The sequence below is a fragment of the Ranitomeya imitator genome, chromosome 3 (assembly GCF_032444005.1).
Source record: "Ranitomeya imitator isolate aRanImi1 chromosome 3, aRanImi1.pri, whole genome shotgun sequence".
NCBI lineage: Eukaryota > Metazoa > Chordata > Amphibia > Anura > Dendrobatidae > Ranitomeya > Ranitomeya imitator.
The window spans coordinates 453,839,177-453,852,886 of NC_091284.1; the positions used below are offsets into that span (position 1 = coordinate 453,839,177).

At 46.0% G+C, this 13,710-nt stretch overlaps 1 protein-coding gene across 7 annotated transcripts in view; it reads left to right on the top strand.

Moving 5' to 3' along the window:
* Window positions 1-13,710, top strand: part of PHKG1 (phosphorylase kinase catalytic subunit gamma 1) — an 86,578-nt gene that overhangs the window by 18,253 nt on the left and 54,615 nt on the right. For all 7 annotated transcript variants that reach the window (XM_069757404.1, XM_069757402.1, XM_069757406.1 and 4 more), the window contains one exon: window positions 3,231-3,285. In XM_069757404.1, coding sequence (XP_069613505.1) covers window positions 3,231-3,285 — 55 coding nt within the window. The remainder of the gene's footprint in view (window positions 1-3,230; window positions 3,286-13,710) is intronic.

Here is a 13,710-nt window from a genome sequence, read left to right on the forward strand (position 1 = left end):
GCTTTGGTGAATGGCCGCCACTTACAGACTGCAATGATAACTGATAACCCAAGAAATGAGCAGTAAACTATAGAATTAGAAATCCCTCCATTCTAAAGAACAGAGATCATTTTAAATGACTAAGCATTTTGCAGTGTTACCCATTTATCATGTTAAGATAATCCTTTTAAAGAGAATCTGTCAGCATGGTATTGCAATGTAATCTGAGAGCAGCATGATGGAGGGGCAGAGACCCTGATTCCAGTGATGTATCACTTAGTGGGCGGTGTTTTGCTGTTTTAATACAATCAGCATTTTTATTAGCTGGAGATTATCACTTCACTAGGTGTCATGTGCCTCTTGGTCCAACCCCGACCTCAACACTGATTAGCGGCTTTCTGTCAACATACAATGTACACAGAATTCTGCCAATCAGTGATATACACAGGGAATACACAGGGCTCAGCATTCTGAGCTCTGCCAGATCTGTAGTAGATAAAACTTTGATTCTATCACAACTGCTGAACCTAGTAAACTAAGTTATACATTGCTGGAATCAGGGTCTCTGTCCCTTCATGGTTCTGCTGTCAGGTTACATAGCAAAAAACAGCAGATTCCCTTCAATTTTACTTTCATTATGTAGATGCAAGCTTTTAAATGAGGAAAATGTTTCTTTTTTCTTACATGTTGCAGCTTTTTTTTTTTTAATTTTGAAAAGTTTCCAGGGACAAATTGGAGGAACTTCCTTCCAGATACATTGCTAAGATTTGTGTACTTTAAGGCAGCTGCTTTGCATTAAAGTTAATTAATGAATATTATAGGCTACTGCAGCCTCCAGGAGGTGAAGGGGTTCAGCTTTCCACTTCTAAGAGATAGAGAAGTAATAGGGAAGGTACATAAAGAGTCTTATCTTTGAATATACAGGTCCTTCTCAAAAAATTAGCATATAGTGTTAAATTTCATTATTTACCATAATGTAATGATTACAATTAAACTTTCATATATTATAGATTCATTATCCACCAACTGAAATTTGTCAGGTCTTTTATTGTTTTAATACTGATGATTTTGGCATACAACTCCTGATAACCCAAAAAACCTGTCTCAATAAATTAGCATATTTCACCCATCCAATCAAATAAAAGTGTTTTTTAATAACAAACAAAAAAAACAACAAATAATAATGTTCAGTTATGCACTCAATACTTGGTCGGGAATCCTTTGGCAGAAATGACTGCTTCAATGCGGCGTGGCATGGAGGCAATCAGCCTGTGACACTGCTGAGATGTTATGGAGGCCCAGGATGCTTCAATAGCGGCCTTAAGCTCATCCAGAGTGTTGGGTCTTGCGTCTCTCAACTTTCTCTTCACAATATCCCACAGATTCTCTATGGGGTTCAGGTCAGGAGAGTTGGCAGGCCAATTGAGCACAGTAATACCATGGTCAGTAAACCATTTACCAGTGGTTTTGGCACTGTGAGCAGGTGCCAGGTCGTGCTGAAAAATGAAATCTTCATCTCCATAAAGCATTTCAGCCGATGGAAGCATGAAGTGCTCCAAAATCTCCTGATAGCTAGCTGCATTGACCCTGCCCTTGATGAAACACAGTGGACCAACACCAGCAGCTGACATGGCACCCCACACCATCACTGACTGTGGGTACTTGACACTGGACTTCAGGCATTTTGGCATTTCCTTCTCCCCAGTCTTCCTCCAGACTCTGGCACCTTGATTTCCGAATGACATGCAAAATTTGCTTTCATCAGAAAAAAGTACTTGGGACCACTTAGCAACAGTCCAGTGCTGCTTCTCTGTAGCCCAGGTCAGGCGCCTCTGCCGCTGTTTATGGTTCAAAAGTGGCTTTACCTGGGGAATGCGGCACCTGTAGCCCATTTCCTGCACACGCCTGTGCACGGTGGCTCTGGATGTTTCCACACCAGACTCAGTCCACTGCTTCCTCAGGTTCCCCAAGGTCTGGAATCGGTCCTTCTCCACAATCTTCCTCAGGGTCCGGTCTCCTCTTCTCGTTGTACAGCGTTTTCTGCCACATTGTTTCCTTCCAACAGACTTACCATTGAAGTGCCTTGATACAGCACTCTGGGAACAGCCTATTTGTTGAGAAATTTCTTTCTGGGTCTTACCCTCTTGCTTGAGGGTGTCAATGATGGCCTTCTTGACATCTGTCAGGTCGCTAGTCTTACCCATGATGGGGGTTTTGAGTAATGAACCAGGCAGGGAGTTTATAAAAGCCTCAGGTATCTTTTGCATGTGTTTAGAGTTAATTAGTTGATTCAGAAGATTAGGGTAATAGGTCGTTTAGAGAACCTTTTCTTGATATGCTAATTTATTGAGACAGGTTTTTTGGGTAATCAGGAGTTGTATGCCAAAATCATCAGTATTAAAACAATAAAAGACCTGACAAATTTCAGTTGGTGGATAATGAATCTATAATATATGAAAGTTTAATTGTAATCATTACATTATGGTAAATAATGAAATTTAACACTATATGCTAATTTTTTGAGAAGGACCTGTAGTGTTTCTATGCTGCACCATCAATAGAGCTCTCAATTAAAGGGATTATCCAATACTCGGACCTTCTAAATTCCTATGTTTCTCCTTTGTATAATATTTACACCTGTACTCAGCTCTGGTGCCAGCACTGGCTTTCCCGGGGATCGTATGACATTATTATGTCACGTGATCCCAGCACTGGCTTCACGCTCACCTCCTTCAGATAAATCAATACGTCCATAAGAAGTGAGAGAGCAGCCACAACTCTCACTTCCTCCAGGCTCCAGATATGAATTATGTCCATAGGAGAAAAGAGAGAAGCCAGTGCTAATTGGCCACAGGGATCGCGTGACATAATAATGTTATGTGATCCCTGGGAGAACCAGTGTCGTCTCCACTGGAACGATGCTGGCGCCAGAGGTCGGTATAGGTGTTAATATTTTACTGGGGGTGAAAACATCGGGATTCAGAAGGGGTTGTCCGAGTAGTGGACAACCCCTTTAATTTCTCACATTCTGCTGACTGTTCCAGCGTGTGGCAGTGTAAAGAAAACACAGGATTTTGATTTCTGTAACAAATTACTCCAAAGCAGATTTATTATGGAATTATTCAGTAGAGAATTTTGGACTAATATTTAAATAGAAATATATGAAGCAAAAAAATATATGTTATTCGTAGAAAATAATAAACTACAAATAAATGTATTAATACACATTATTTTCTATTTCTTTGTTACAGTCCAGCTAAAAGACAGTTACGAGTCCCACACATTCTTCTTTCTTGTATTCGACCTGTAAGTATACTCTGTCCGCAACATTTATTTGTATACCCGTTTATTAATATTGCAATTACAATAGGTTTAAAACTTTAAAGGGAATCTGTCAGCAGGTTTTTGCAATGGAATCTGAGGACAGCATGTGGTAGGGGTTAAAACACTGAACTTAAAGTGGTGTTGTTTATTTAGACTCATTAACATTGCTGTGACTAGCTTGTCTGGTACTGGCAAGTCTGACTCCGTCCCTTTTGTGATAAGCACCCCAGGCTCTATAGTTATGTGCATTGTGAGTCGGGCGTGGGCGGAGTTAGCTTCCTCAGCTCTGCTGCATTACTAAATCTAAAAACTTTGATTGTGTCACAACTGCTGCACCCAGTAATCTAAGTGATACATCGTTGGATTCAGCTTCTCTTTGCTTACACCGTGCTGCTCACAGATGAGGTAGCAGAAACCTGCTAATAGATTCCCTTTGAATAACACCTGTCCTATCTGAACTATACTGTCCTATATGTTCTATTAACCAAATGGCAAAGAAATATTGTGTCATTTGGATACTTTTAATGATTAGAATATTTTAGCAGGTTGGTGTATATATGAGTAGAGCTTCTCCTATCCTTCTCACAGTGATTGATGCAGAAAAACAGCAGCTAGCCATTATTCACCACCTAAATGAATGAGGGGACTAAGCTGTGTTAATAAGGGCTGAGAGAGCGTTCCCCTCATGAATGTGCCAGACTCATAAAGTATGTGTCAGGTGTATTCTCTAATCTCATCTGTCTCCATACTTTATTGCCTTTGAATAAGCCAGCGTAGTCTGATGAACGGTGTGCTAAATCTCAAGATTTTTGCAAAGGGTTAATAACCTTATTAAAGCTGCCGGTATATTGGAAGAACCTAGAAAATGACTCCTTCCCAACCTGAGACAACAAGGAAAATAAAGAGACAAAATGTACTGTGGCAGTCTACCAGGTTCTTAATCTGCAAATATTACTATACAATATGGCAGGAGTGGTGCATTGAGATTGTTATCAATGGACTATGCATTCTGCCAGCTCTAGCTGCAGGACAGAGGTTAGTAAGCTAGAACATACTTTTGTTGCAAAGTTAAGGTGAATTTACGCTGCATGGTTTTTGGAAATGAGTGTTTCTATAAATGCTCCTTTCCTGATAATTTTTCAGTCGAAACAGACTGCCTTTCCCCTTATGAACATTCAAAATGATTATTCGGCAGGTTAAATGATCTTTTATTTGCTTGAAAGATAATCGTTCTCGGCAGCACATCATCCTCTGCAATCAGAAAATGTGCTGTCAAGAACCATGACAGTCCATGCACACAGAACGATTTAGTATTGGTCCTTCTGCGCATGTAATGAATGTGGTCAGTCTGTCTGTCTAAAAAGGTAATTAAATGACTGCCAGTCGGCAAACAAGTAGCTAATAATAGTAATTTAGTGTCCCAAACCGGGTGGTGTACACACACCTTGAAGATCTATTTGATGAGGTCAAATCATAGTTTATTGCCATTACTGCAGCAAAACTATGGCAAAACCTAAGCAGTTTGCAATGATTTAATGGGTACCTAGGCTGATACTCATACACACTGTGTTATTAACTGTTATGAGAGCTGTGAAGAATATTGGACATATAATTCCATGACAATCATTTGTATCCCATTTGGCATGGCATTATAAAAACCCCTTCAGTGTGCAGTTGTAGCAGAATACCAAGCAACAGTAGAATGGGTCCAGAGTCAAAGGGCTGTGAGTGTCAGATCTCACACCTTGACCAACTCAGAGCAGAACAAAAGGCTCGCTTGTCATGTGGATACCAAGTGGTCGAAATTGCTTTGTTAAGTCAGCTATGCTTCCATAAGTAGTTATGGGGATACTTCACATCCTAGCCATAAATCGTGTATATTTTCGAGATCCCCAGTCCAGAACTGCCACCCTAGGAAAGAAAGGAGTTATGATCTTTAATAGGTTTTGGGAGATTTGACTACAAACCTCCAGAGAAGGGGATTTAGCCCAGAGGTCAGGAGGGGAGTGATACAAAGGGGTTAAATGCTCATTTAAAGCAAGGCCTAGTGCTATTTCTCTGGGGAGGACACAACTATGTATCATATCGTGTGAGGAAAAGTCAAACAACAGAAGAGACCACAACCCTTCCATGTGGAAGCCCTTCCCCCGCAAGCCAGGCCTTTCAGCTACTGGTAACTGACCCATATATTCTTATATTTTTTGTCCTACCACTATCTGTATTTGCATATCTGACCAATGTATATGTATAACCATTGTGTTATAGTACAATGTCTAGTGTGTGCTTAAGGCCAATAAATACATAATTTAACCTTAGGCTGCTCTTTATCTCGATCCACGAATCCACGTGTCCATTTCTCGGTTTACTTGTCCATGCTACCGGAGTTGGTTTCTGGCCCGATATAATACCTATTAACGGATTGGGCTTATATCGAACGAGGAACTGGTGGCAGTTCTACCGGACAGATAAGGTTCTGTTTCAGTAGGGCTAGTGAAAGGGGCTGTAAGGGTTGTGGGTGAGTGTGCTACCACGACAGTGACTGCAAGAGCCACATCCTCTCACTCCCCATGCCTACCTGGGACAGTGTAGAGAGGGGGTGTCTGTGTAAAAACTGTACCAATCTGACCTTACGTGTTCCCAGGGCATGCGAAACGTCACGTTTGTACAAGTGGGGAAACCTTACCATGTGATCTCACTGATGTAATACTGATGTCAGACTTGGGCCTCTAGTATCCCAGTATGTGTAACAACTCTGCTGGCATCACGGCATGGCCTCTCATCTCTCACACTATCTTACCCACTGCTCCAGGCCATGATGTGGTCTCTGTTTCTTGCCAGCTCCATATTCTGTTCCTCTGCTCTCTGCATGCTTCCTGGCTGTGTACATAGGGGGGCGGCGCCTGAACTCTCTGGTTCTTATAGGAATCAGGTGCACCTGTCTAATCTGTTCCTGACCAATTACCAAGAGGCCTCCAGTATTTAGTGCAACTCCACCCAGTGGACTGGGCCTGTGCAATGTGTTAGCTCAGTTTGTGCTTAGCGTCTGAGTTTGCCAGGCCTTGCTCTGTGTTACTCCCTCTCTAGAGGCTTTTCTCCTTGCCTTGCCTTGATCTTGTTTTCCACCCTCCATGAGGCAGAATATCCTGGTCCCTGTGTCTTTGTCCTTGTGTCTTGTTCCATTGCCTTGTCTGTACTTTGTCCTACCTCTGTTTCCTTGTCTGTGGCTTCCTTCCCTGTTGTGTCTTTCCTTGTGTTCTCAGTCTGCTTCTGCTCCGCACTCTTGCGGCTCTGCTTGCTCTGTACCTTTGTGGCTTTACCTCTGCTCCGCACTCCTGCGGTTCTGCTCCGTTCTACTCTGCCTAGCTTCTGCTGCTGCAGTAATCTCTTGCTGCAGCTCTTCTTCGCATTCCTTGCGGTTCTGCCTTGCTTTGCTGCTGCAGAAACCTCTTGCTGCAACTCCTCTCCACATTCCTTGTGGCTCCTCTCTGCTTAGCTGCTGCAGAAACCTCTTGCTGCAGCTCCTCTCCACATTCCTTGTGGCTCCTCTCTGCTTAGCTGCTGCAGAAACCTCTTGCTGCAGCTCCTCTCCACATCCCTTGTGGCTCCGCTCTGCTTAGCTTCTGCAGTAATCTCTTGCTGCAACTCCTGTTGTGAATTCTGTGGCAGAGCTCCCTCCTGTGGTCACAAGTGGTACTTCGGCTGATTCTCTCTGTGAGCTTCCGTTGGTGGAGGAGAGTGGTACTGCGGCTTCTGAGTTTCCTTCCTCAGGTGATGTGGTTAAGTCGTTAGGTGCTGCTCTATTTAACTCCACCTAGTGCTTTGATCCTGGCCTCCAGTCAATGTTCTAGTATTGGACCTGTTTCCTCCTGGATCGTTCCTGTGGCCTGCTGCTCTGCATAGCTAAGTTCCGCTTTTGCTATTTTGTTTGCTGTTTTTTCTGTCCAGCTTGCTTATTTGTTTTTTTCTTGCTTGCTGGAAGCTCTGGGACGCAGAGGGTGTACCTTCGTGCCGTTAGTTCGGTACGGAGGGTCTTTTTGCCCCCTTTGCGTGGTTTTTTGTAGGGTTTTGTGTTGACCGCAAAGTTACCTTTCCTATCCTCGCTCTGTTCAGAAAGTCGGGCTTCACTTTGCTAAATCTATTTCATCTCTACGTTTGTCTTTTCATCTTAACTCACAGTCATTATATGTGGGGCTGCCTTTTCCTTTGGGGTATTTCTCTGAGGCAAGGTAGGCTTATTTTCTATCTTCAGGCTAGCTAGTTTCTCAGGCTGTGCCGAGTTGCATAGGGAGCGTTAGGCGCAATCCACGGCTGCCTCTAGTGTGGTTGGAGAGGATTAGGGATTGCGGTCAGCAGAGTTCCCACGTCTCAGAGCTCGTTCTATGTTTTTGGGTTATTGTCAGGTCACTGTATGTGCTCTGACTTCTATGTCCATTGTGGTACTGAATTACCTTATCATAACAAACTCCCCTCCACATTCCTTGTGGCTCCGCTCTGCTTAGCTTCTGCAGAAATCTCTTGCTGCATCTCCTCTCTGCATTCCTTTTGGTTCTGTTCTGCTTAGCTTTTGTTGCTACGCTATCTCTTGCTGCTCTTCCGCTCCTCTCTGCAGCCTTGCACTTCTCTTCCTGTGTGAACAGGTGTGAACCTGCTCCTTCATTCTCCTTTCCTTCTGGCTTGTTTCTGTACCTGCACCTCCAGTGTGAACAGGTCCCTTCCTGTTCCTTCATACTACATATCCGTACCTGCACCTCCACTGTGAACAGGTTCCTACCTGTTCCTTCATATACCACACCAACCAGCCTTGTGTTCTCTGCCGTGCCTACCAGCCCTGTGTTCTCTGCCGTGCCTGCCAGCCCTGTGTTCTCTGCCGTGCCTGCCAGCCCTGTGTTCTCTGCCGTGCTCTTCTGCCAGTCCTGCCTGATGCCCGCACCTGTCCTAGTATTCCTGTTCTCCAAGTGGGATCAGCAGCCACAGCCAGACACCACCCTGGAGTAGCACCTGGCAGCTGCCTGCTGCACAAGCCTGACCTCACCATCAGAGGCTTTAGTGAAAACCCAGGCAGCTGTCATAGTCACGCCCCTTCCAGGGTAGACTGGTTTGTGGCACAGTGGGGCCACAAACCCCCCGAGCTCACACCCACCAGTCAGGGCGTGAGCGTGACAGTATGTAGCTGCTGAACCCCCAAGCCTGATCCTCCAAACAACAATGTAATGTCAACCCTGTTGATGTCAATGTGATTAACATGCCTACTGATTGTGATGTGGGTATGGGTGTTGTACTGTGTCCCTCTCCCCTTGGAGGAGAGGAGATCAATCAAGCAAGCTGTGATAATGCCTTAGAGTGAAGCCAGCACGCATGCTGGAACAATTTGTCCTGTGAGGTTGTCACAGAGGGGACCGACAGGGGGCAGACTGCTGTGGAGGGGAAGAATGCCATTGAGGGGTGGGGCAGTCCCAAGAAAAATAGGGCTCCTAGGTTAGGCCTCATTGCAGGGTTCCTCCACATCCAGGATGTTAGCGGGCTAGTCAGTCTGGACCGGGGACTTGGTCGTAAGCAGAGGAGAAGCGGGAATTACCCCTGGTTGCACTGGCCGTGGCTGCTGTCACACGCAGCGGTAGCGCCAGGGCCCCAGGGGCCCCTCGGGGATCTGACGATTTCGCCCCTTCAGACCAAGTGGCTGCCAGGTCTGGTGGAGGCCAGGAGACAGGTCCCAGGTAACTGACTGAAGATGATGTGGCAGTCTGGCCACATCCAATCATGAGTTTCAGGCGGCATTGGAAACCGAAGACAGCCTGAAAGCTCTTAAGGAGAAGGCGGCACGCCCTCCCTCGGACTCAAACCTTGAGCGGGTGGCCTGGAACCAAGGACAGCTGTACCGGGTAACAATCGAGTGAGGTTAACCGTAGGCGTGGCTTAGAGAACGACAGTTAGTGGTACCCTATGCATTTAGGGCGGAGTTGTTGCAGATTACGCACGATTTTCAGAAGGCTGGACATCTAGGGATCACTAAGACCAAGGCCAGGCTAGCCCAGCATTTCTATTCGCCAAGGATGGGGGTTGATATGGTTGGCTACAGCCGTTTGTGCGACAACTGTCAGAGAGTGGGGAAGGCGGGGCGGAGCCCCAAAGCCCCACTAGTAACTCTGCCCATCATTGAAGAGCTTTTCAGGAGGGTGTCTCTGGATTTGGTTGGCCCGATGACCACTCCCAGGAGCTCCATGAAACGCTATGTACTTGGTGGTAGTAGACTATACCACCCGGTACCCAGAAGCGGTAGCCTTGCTGCCCATTCGGGCCGACAAGATGGCCACCGCCTTAGTGGAGATTTTCTCCAAAGTGAGTTTTCCCCAGGAAATGCTTAACAACTGGGGGACTCAGTTCATATCGCAGCTGTGTAAGCAGATTCAGGTGCAACATCTGGTGACCTGCCCGGCCACCCACAGACCAATGGCCTGTGCGAATTGTTCAATGGCACCCTGAAGCAGATGCGTAAGATGTTGGTCGACTCCCATGGGCACGACTGGAAGCGGTAGCTCTTACAACTGCTATTTGCATACCGGGAGGTACAAGACATGATGGGGTTCTACCCCTTCAAGCTCTTTGTATGGGCAATGTGTGCGGGGGCCCCTGGTTCTGATGAAAGAGGTCTGGGAAGGAGACTTAGCCACCCCTTAAGTGTCGGTCGTCGAGTACGTTTTGCACTTCCGTGACAAGATGCAGGCCTTGGCGCAGCTGGACACGATAATATGACACGAGCCCAGGCCAATCAGAAGCAGTTGTATGAATAGAATGCTTGTGAAAGGACCTACTAGGTAGGTGAAAAGGTGTGAGTACTGGTCTCCATACCCCCAAAACAAGCTTCAGGTGGCCTGGGAAGGGCCATACCTTGTGTACCAGCAGCTCAACGTCGTAACACATCTGGTCACCCTGGACCATGTCCCGGGGAAAGCGTAAGGCCTTCCACGTGAACATACAACCAGCTCTTATTGGACCAACGGTCCCAGATGTGGGCAACCATATAACCCTTCTGGGATTTGTTCAGAAACAGGCCCGGAAGGACAGAGTCAATCGTCCATCACGTGGACACCAAGGATCACCCCCCCCCCCAATCCAGCGTTCAGGTACAATAGCATATGCACCAGGAGATTTGATGAGTTGTTAGGGCAGCACAGTAGCTCAGTGCTTAACACTGCAGCCTTGCAGCGCTGGAGTCCTGGGTTCAAATCCAACCAAGGACAACATCTGCCAGGAGTTTGTATGTTCTCCCTGTGTTTGTGTGGGTTACCTCCGGGCTCTCTGGTTTCTTCCCACATTCCAAAGAGATACTGATAGGGAATTTAGATTGTGAGCCCCATCAGGGACAGCGATGATAATGTGTGCAAAAACTGTTAAGTGCTGCAGAAGATGTTGACACTATATACATAAAGAGATTATTATTATTATTATTGTTGCTGAAGCTGGAAATCATCCAACCAGCACCTGGGCCTCGCCCGTAGTCCTCATCCCAAAGAAGGACTGGACAACCCAGTTCTGCATGGACTACAGTGGGCTCAACGATGTCACGGTTACAGATGTGTTCCCAATGCTGCACATCGATGACCTGCTCGATCAGTTGGCATGGGTCAAGTACCTGACCATCATATATTGGCAGATTCCCCGACCCACGAGGCACTGGAACGCTATGCCTTTATCACCCCCTTCGGACTGTATGAGTCCACAGTGATATCATTCGGCATGAAGAATGCCCCTGACACTTTTCAGCGGATGGATAACTTGTTGCTCAAGGGACTTGAAGGGTACATGGCCACGTACCTGGACAACATTGCAATCTTCAGTCCCACCTGGGAGGATCACATAAAGCATGTGGCGCAGGTGCTTGGGCGGATCGCCGGGCAGGTTTGACCATCAAGCTGGAAAAGTGCCAGCTGGGTACGGGTGAGGTCCACTACCTGGGACACCAGGTAGGCGGGGGCTCTAAAGCTGGAGCTGGAAAGTGGATGCCATTGCATCCAGGCCCACCCCAGGACCAAGAAACAGGTGATGTCCATCTTGGGTGCCGCCAGATACTGTAGGAAGTTTGTCCCTAACTTTAGTAGTTCGGCAAAGCCCCTGATGGACCACACCAAGAAGAAGCTGCCCTCCACATTCGATTGGACAAAGACTGTGAAACGGCATTCCAGGTGCTGAAGACCGCCCTTTCCAGTTTCCCAGTACTACAGGCAGCTGACTTTACATGGCCATTTGTGGTACAGACCGACGGCAATGACATTGGCTTCGGTGCCATGCTCAGCAGAGTCGACAATACGGGCCAAGAACACCCCATTTTGTACCTTAGCCAGAAGCTCCTGCCGAGGAAGATGGCTTACTCCACGATGGAGAAGGAATGTCTGGCAATTGTGTGGGCCCTGCAGTGTCTGCACCCATCCTTGTACGGATGCCATTTCACTGTGCAAACGAGCCATAACCTTCTCAGCTGGTTACACAACGTGTCCAGAACGAATGGGAGGTTGCTACGCTGATGCCTTGTATTGCAGTTTCTTGGCTTAATTGTCCATGCAATCGGGACTGGTTTCTGGCCCAATATAATTCCCATTAACGGACCGGGCTTATATCGAACAAAGAACTGGTGGCAGTTCTACTGGACTTATAAGGTTCCATTTCACTGGGGCTAGTGAAAGGGGCTCTAAGGGTTGTGGGTGAGTGTAGTACCACAGCAGTGACTGCTTGGGCCACATCCTCTCACTCCCTGTGCCTACCTTGGTTTGTGTGAACAGGGGTGTTTCTGTGCAAAACTGTACCAATCTGTCTTTATGTGTTCCCAGGGGGTGCGGAATTTCACATTGGTACTAGTGGGGAAAACTTACCACGTGATGCCGCTAATATTGATATCAGACGGGGTGGCGAGGTGCGGGTTGGCAAGGTGCTGTCCAGTATGGATATAATTTGGCTGTAATTGTTTTGGAGCTATTCTAAATAACATTCTTATGGGGGTATATGTATGTTATTGTTGTGGGAAATCTGGGTCTATCATTGTCTAGCTTTAAGGATGGGGACAGTGTTGGATCAGGTGCATGGTCACCAACATAACTTGTACTGTCCCTGTTTGGCACTTATATTTAGCCAGAACTCTTTAAAGGAGTCTATCACCCCAAATTTACACTTCAAACTACATAGCCTTGTAGGAGATGGGGCAACAATAAAAAATATTCAGTTTGTTTTTAAATCTGTTCCGTCAACTCCTTCCCTGAAAAAAACTTGGTGTGACTAAATTCCCACTTATTTAAATTACTACCACTCTTTCTATGCTGATTGACAGTACCAACTTACCAAGAGCCTGCTGTGTCTTAAGATAAACTGCATGGCTTAAACCTACCTGATCCCTCGGACTAAGGGGCCTATCCCTGTCCCCAGATTAACCCTGAAGGCGGAGAGGCCAGCGTCACGTATCTTGCTATTCTGCTATCTTAAACCTTATGTGGTCCCTCCACCACCCAGGGAGGTGTGAGGCTAAAGTGTATAGGATTACACTAACCAGACAGACAAGTAAAGACAGACAGGGATGAAAGAAAACTACACTCACACATATATACTCACAAAACAACAGAGTGGGACACTGGGGAGGGATAGCTAGGAGAACCAACTCCAAGCAGAAATCTCCTGAACAACTCTTCAACCGCCTACTCCAAACACTGAATTTCTCCTCCAACACCTAAACAGGGAGTAAGAACTATCCCTGGCAATTCCCAAGTGCCAGTGGCAAGTCTATATACCAATGGGGAGTGGCCAACACAGAACAGCTGAGCTAATTAAGGATGGAAAGCTCCAGGAGATCAACTGAACTGATTAACCCTTGCAATGACGCGTTTCCCTGAGATCGGTTCATCGGGAGACATACTAAAAAAATAACCACTTATCTGAATGAAGGGTAAAGATACTATATTGCACACTTCTCCATAGTGATTTATCTCTTTACCCTTCATTCAGATAAGTGGTTATTTTTTTTAGTATGTCTCTTGATGAACCGATCTCGGGGAAACGCGTCGAGATGAACATACTAATTGTGTCTATTTGAAATCTATGAGATGAACATACTTTATGTGGTTATTTGAAATCTTTTTGATTAGGTGCTATTGTTAATAATCATTATTAGTAGCTATACGCTCGGTCTGCAATTGGTTTATTATTATTATTATTTTTTTCTATCTTTGCCACTAGGCATTGTGAGGTCGTTTTAGGGCCAGACGACGAGAGCGGGGGCGCCAACTGCGCAGGATTTTAGGGTGCCAACCCCGCAGGCAGAGCGTATCTAGGTGCAGAGAAAAATCCCTCAAAAATGCTATAGGCTATATGGGGATACAGTATGTGCAATCATGTACTGAGTGTGCGTTATTGTTTATAGAAAAAGCA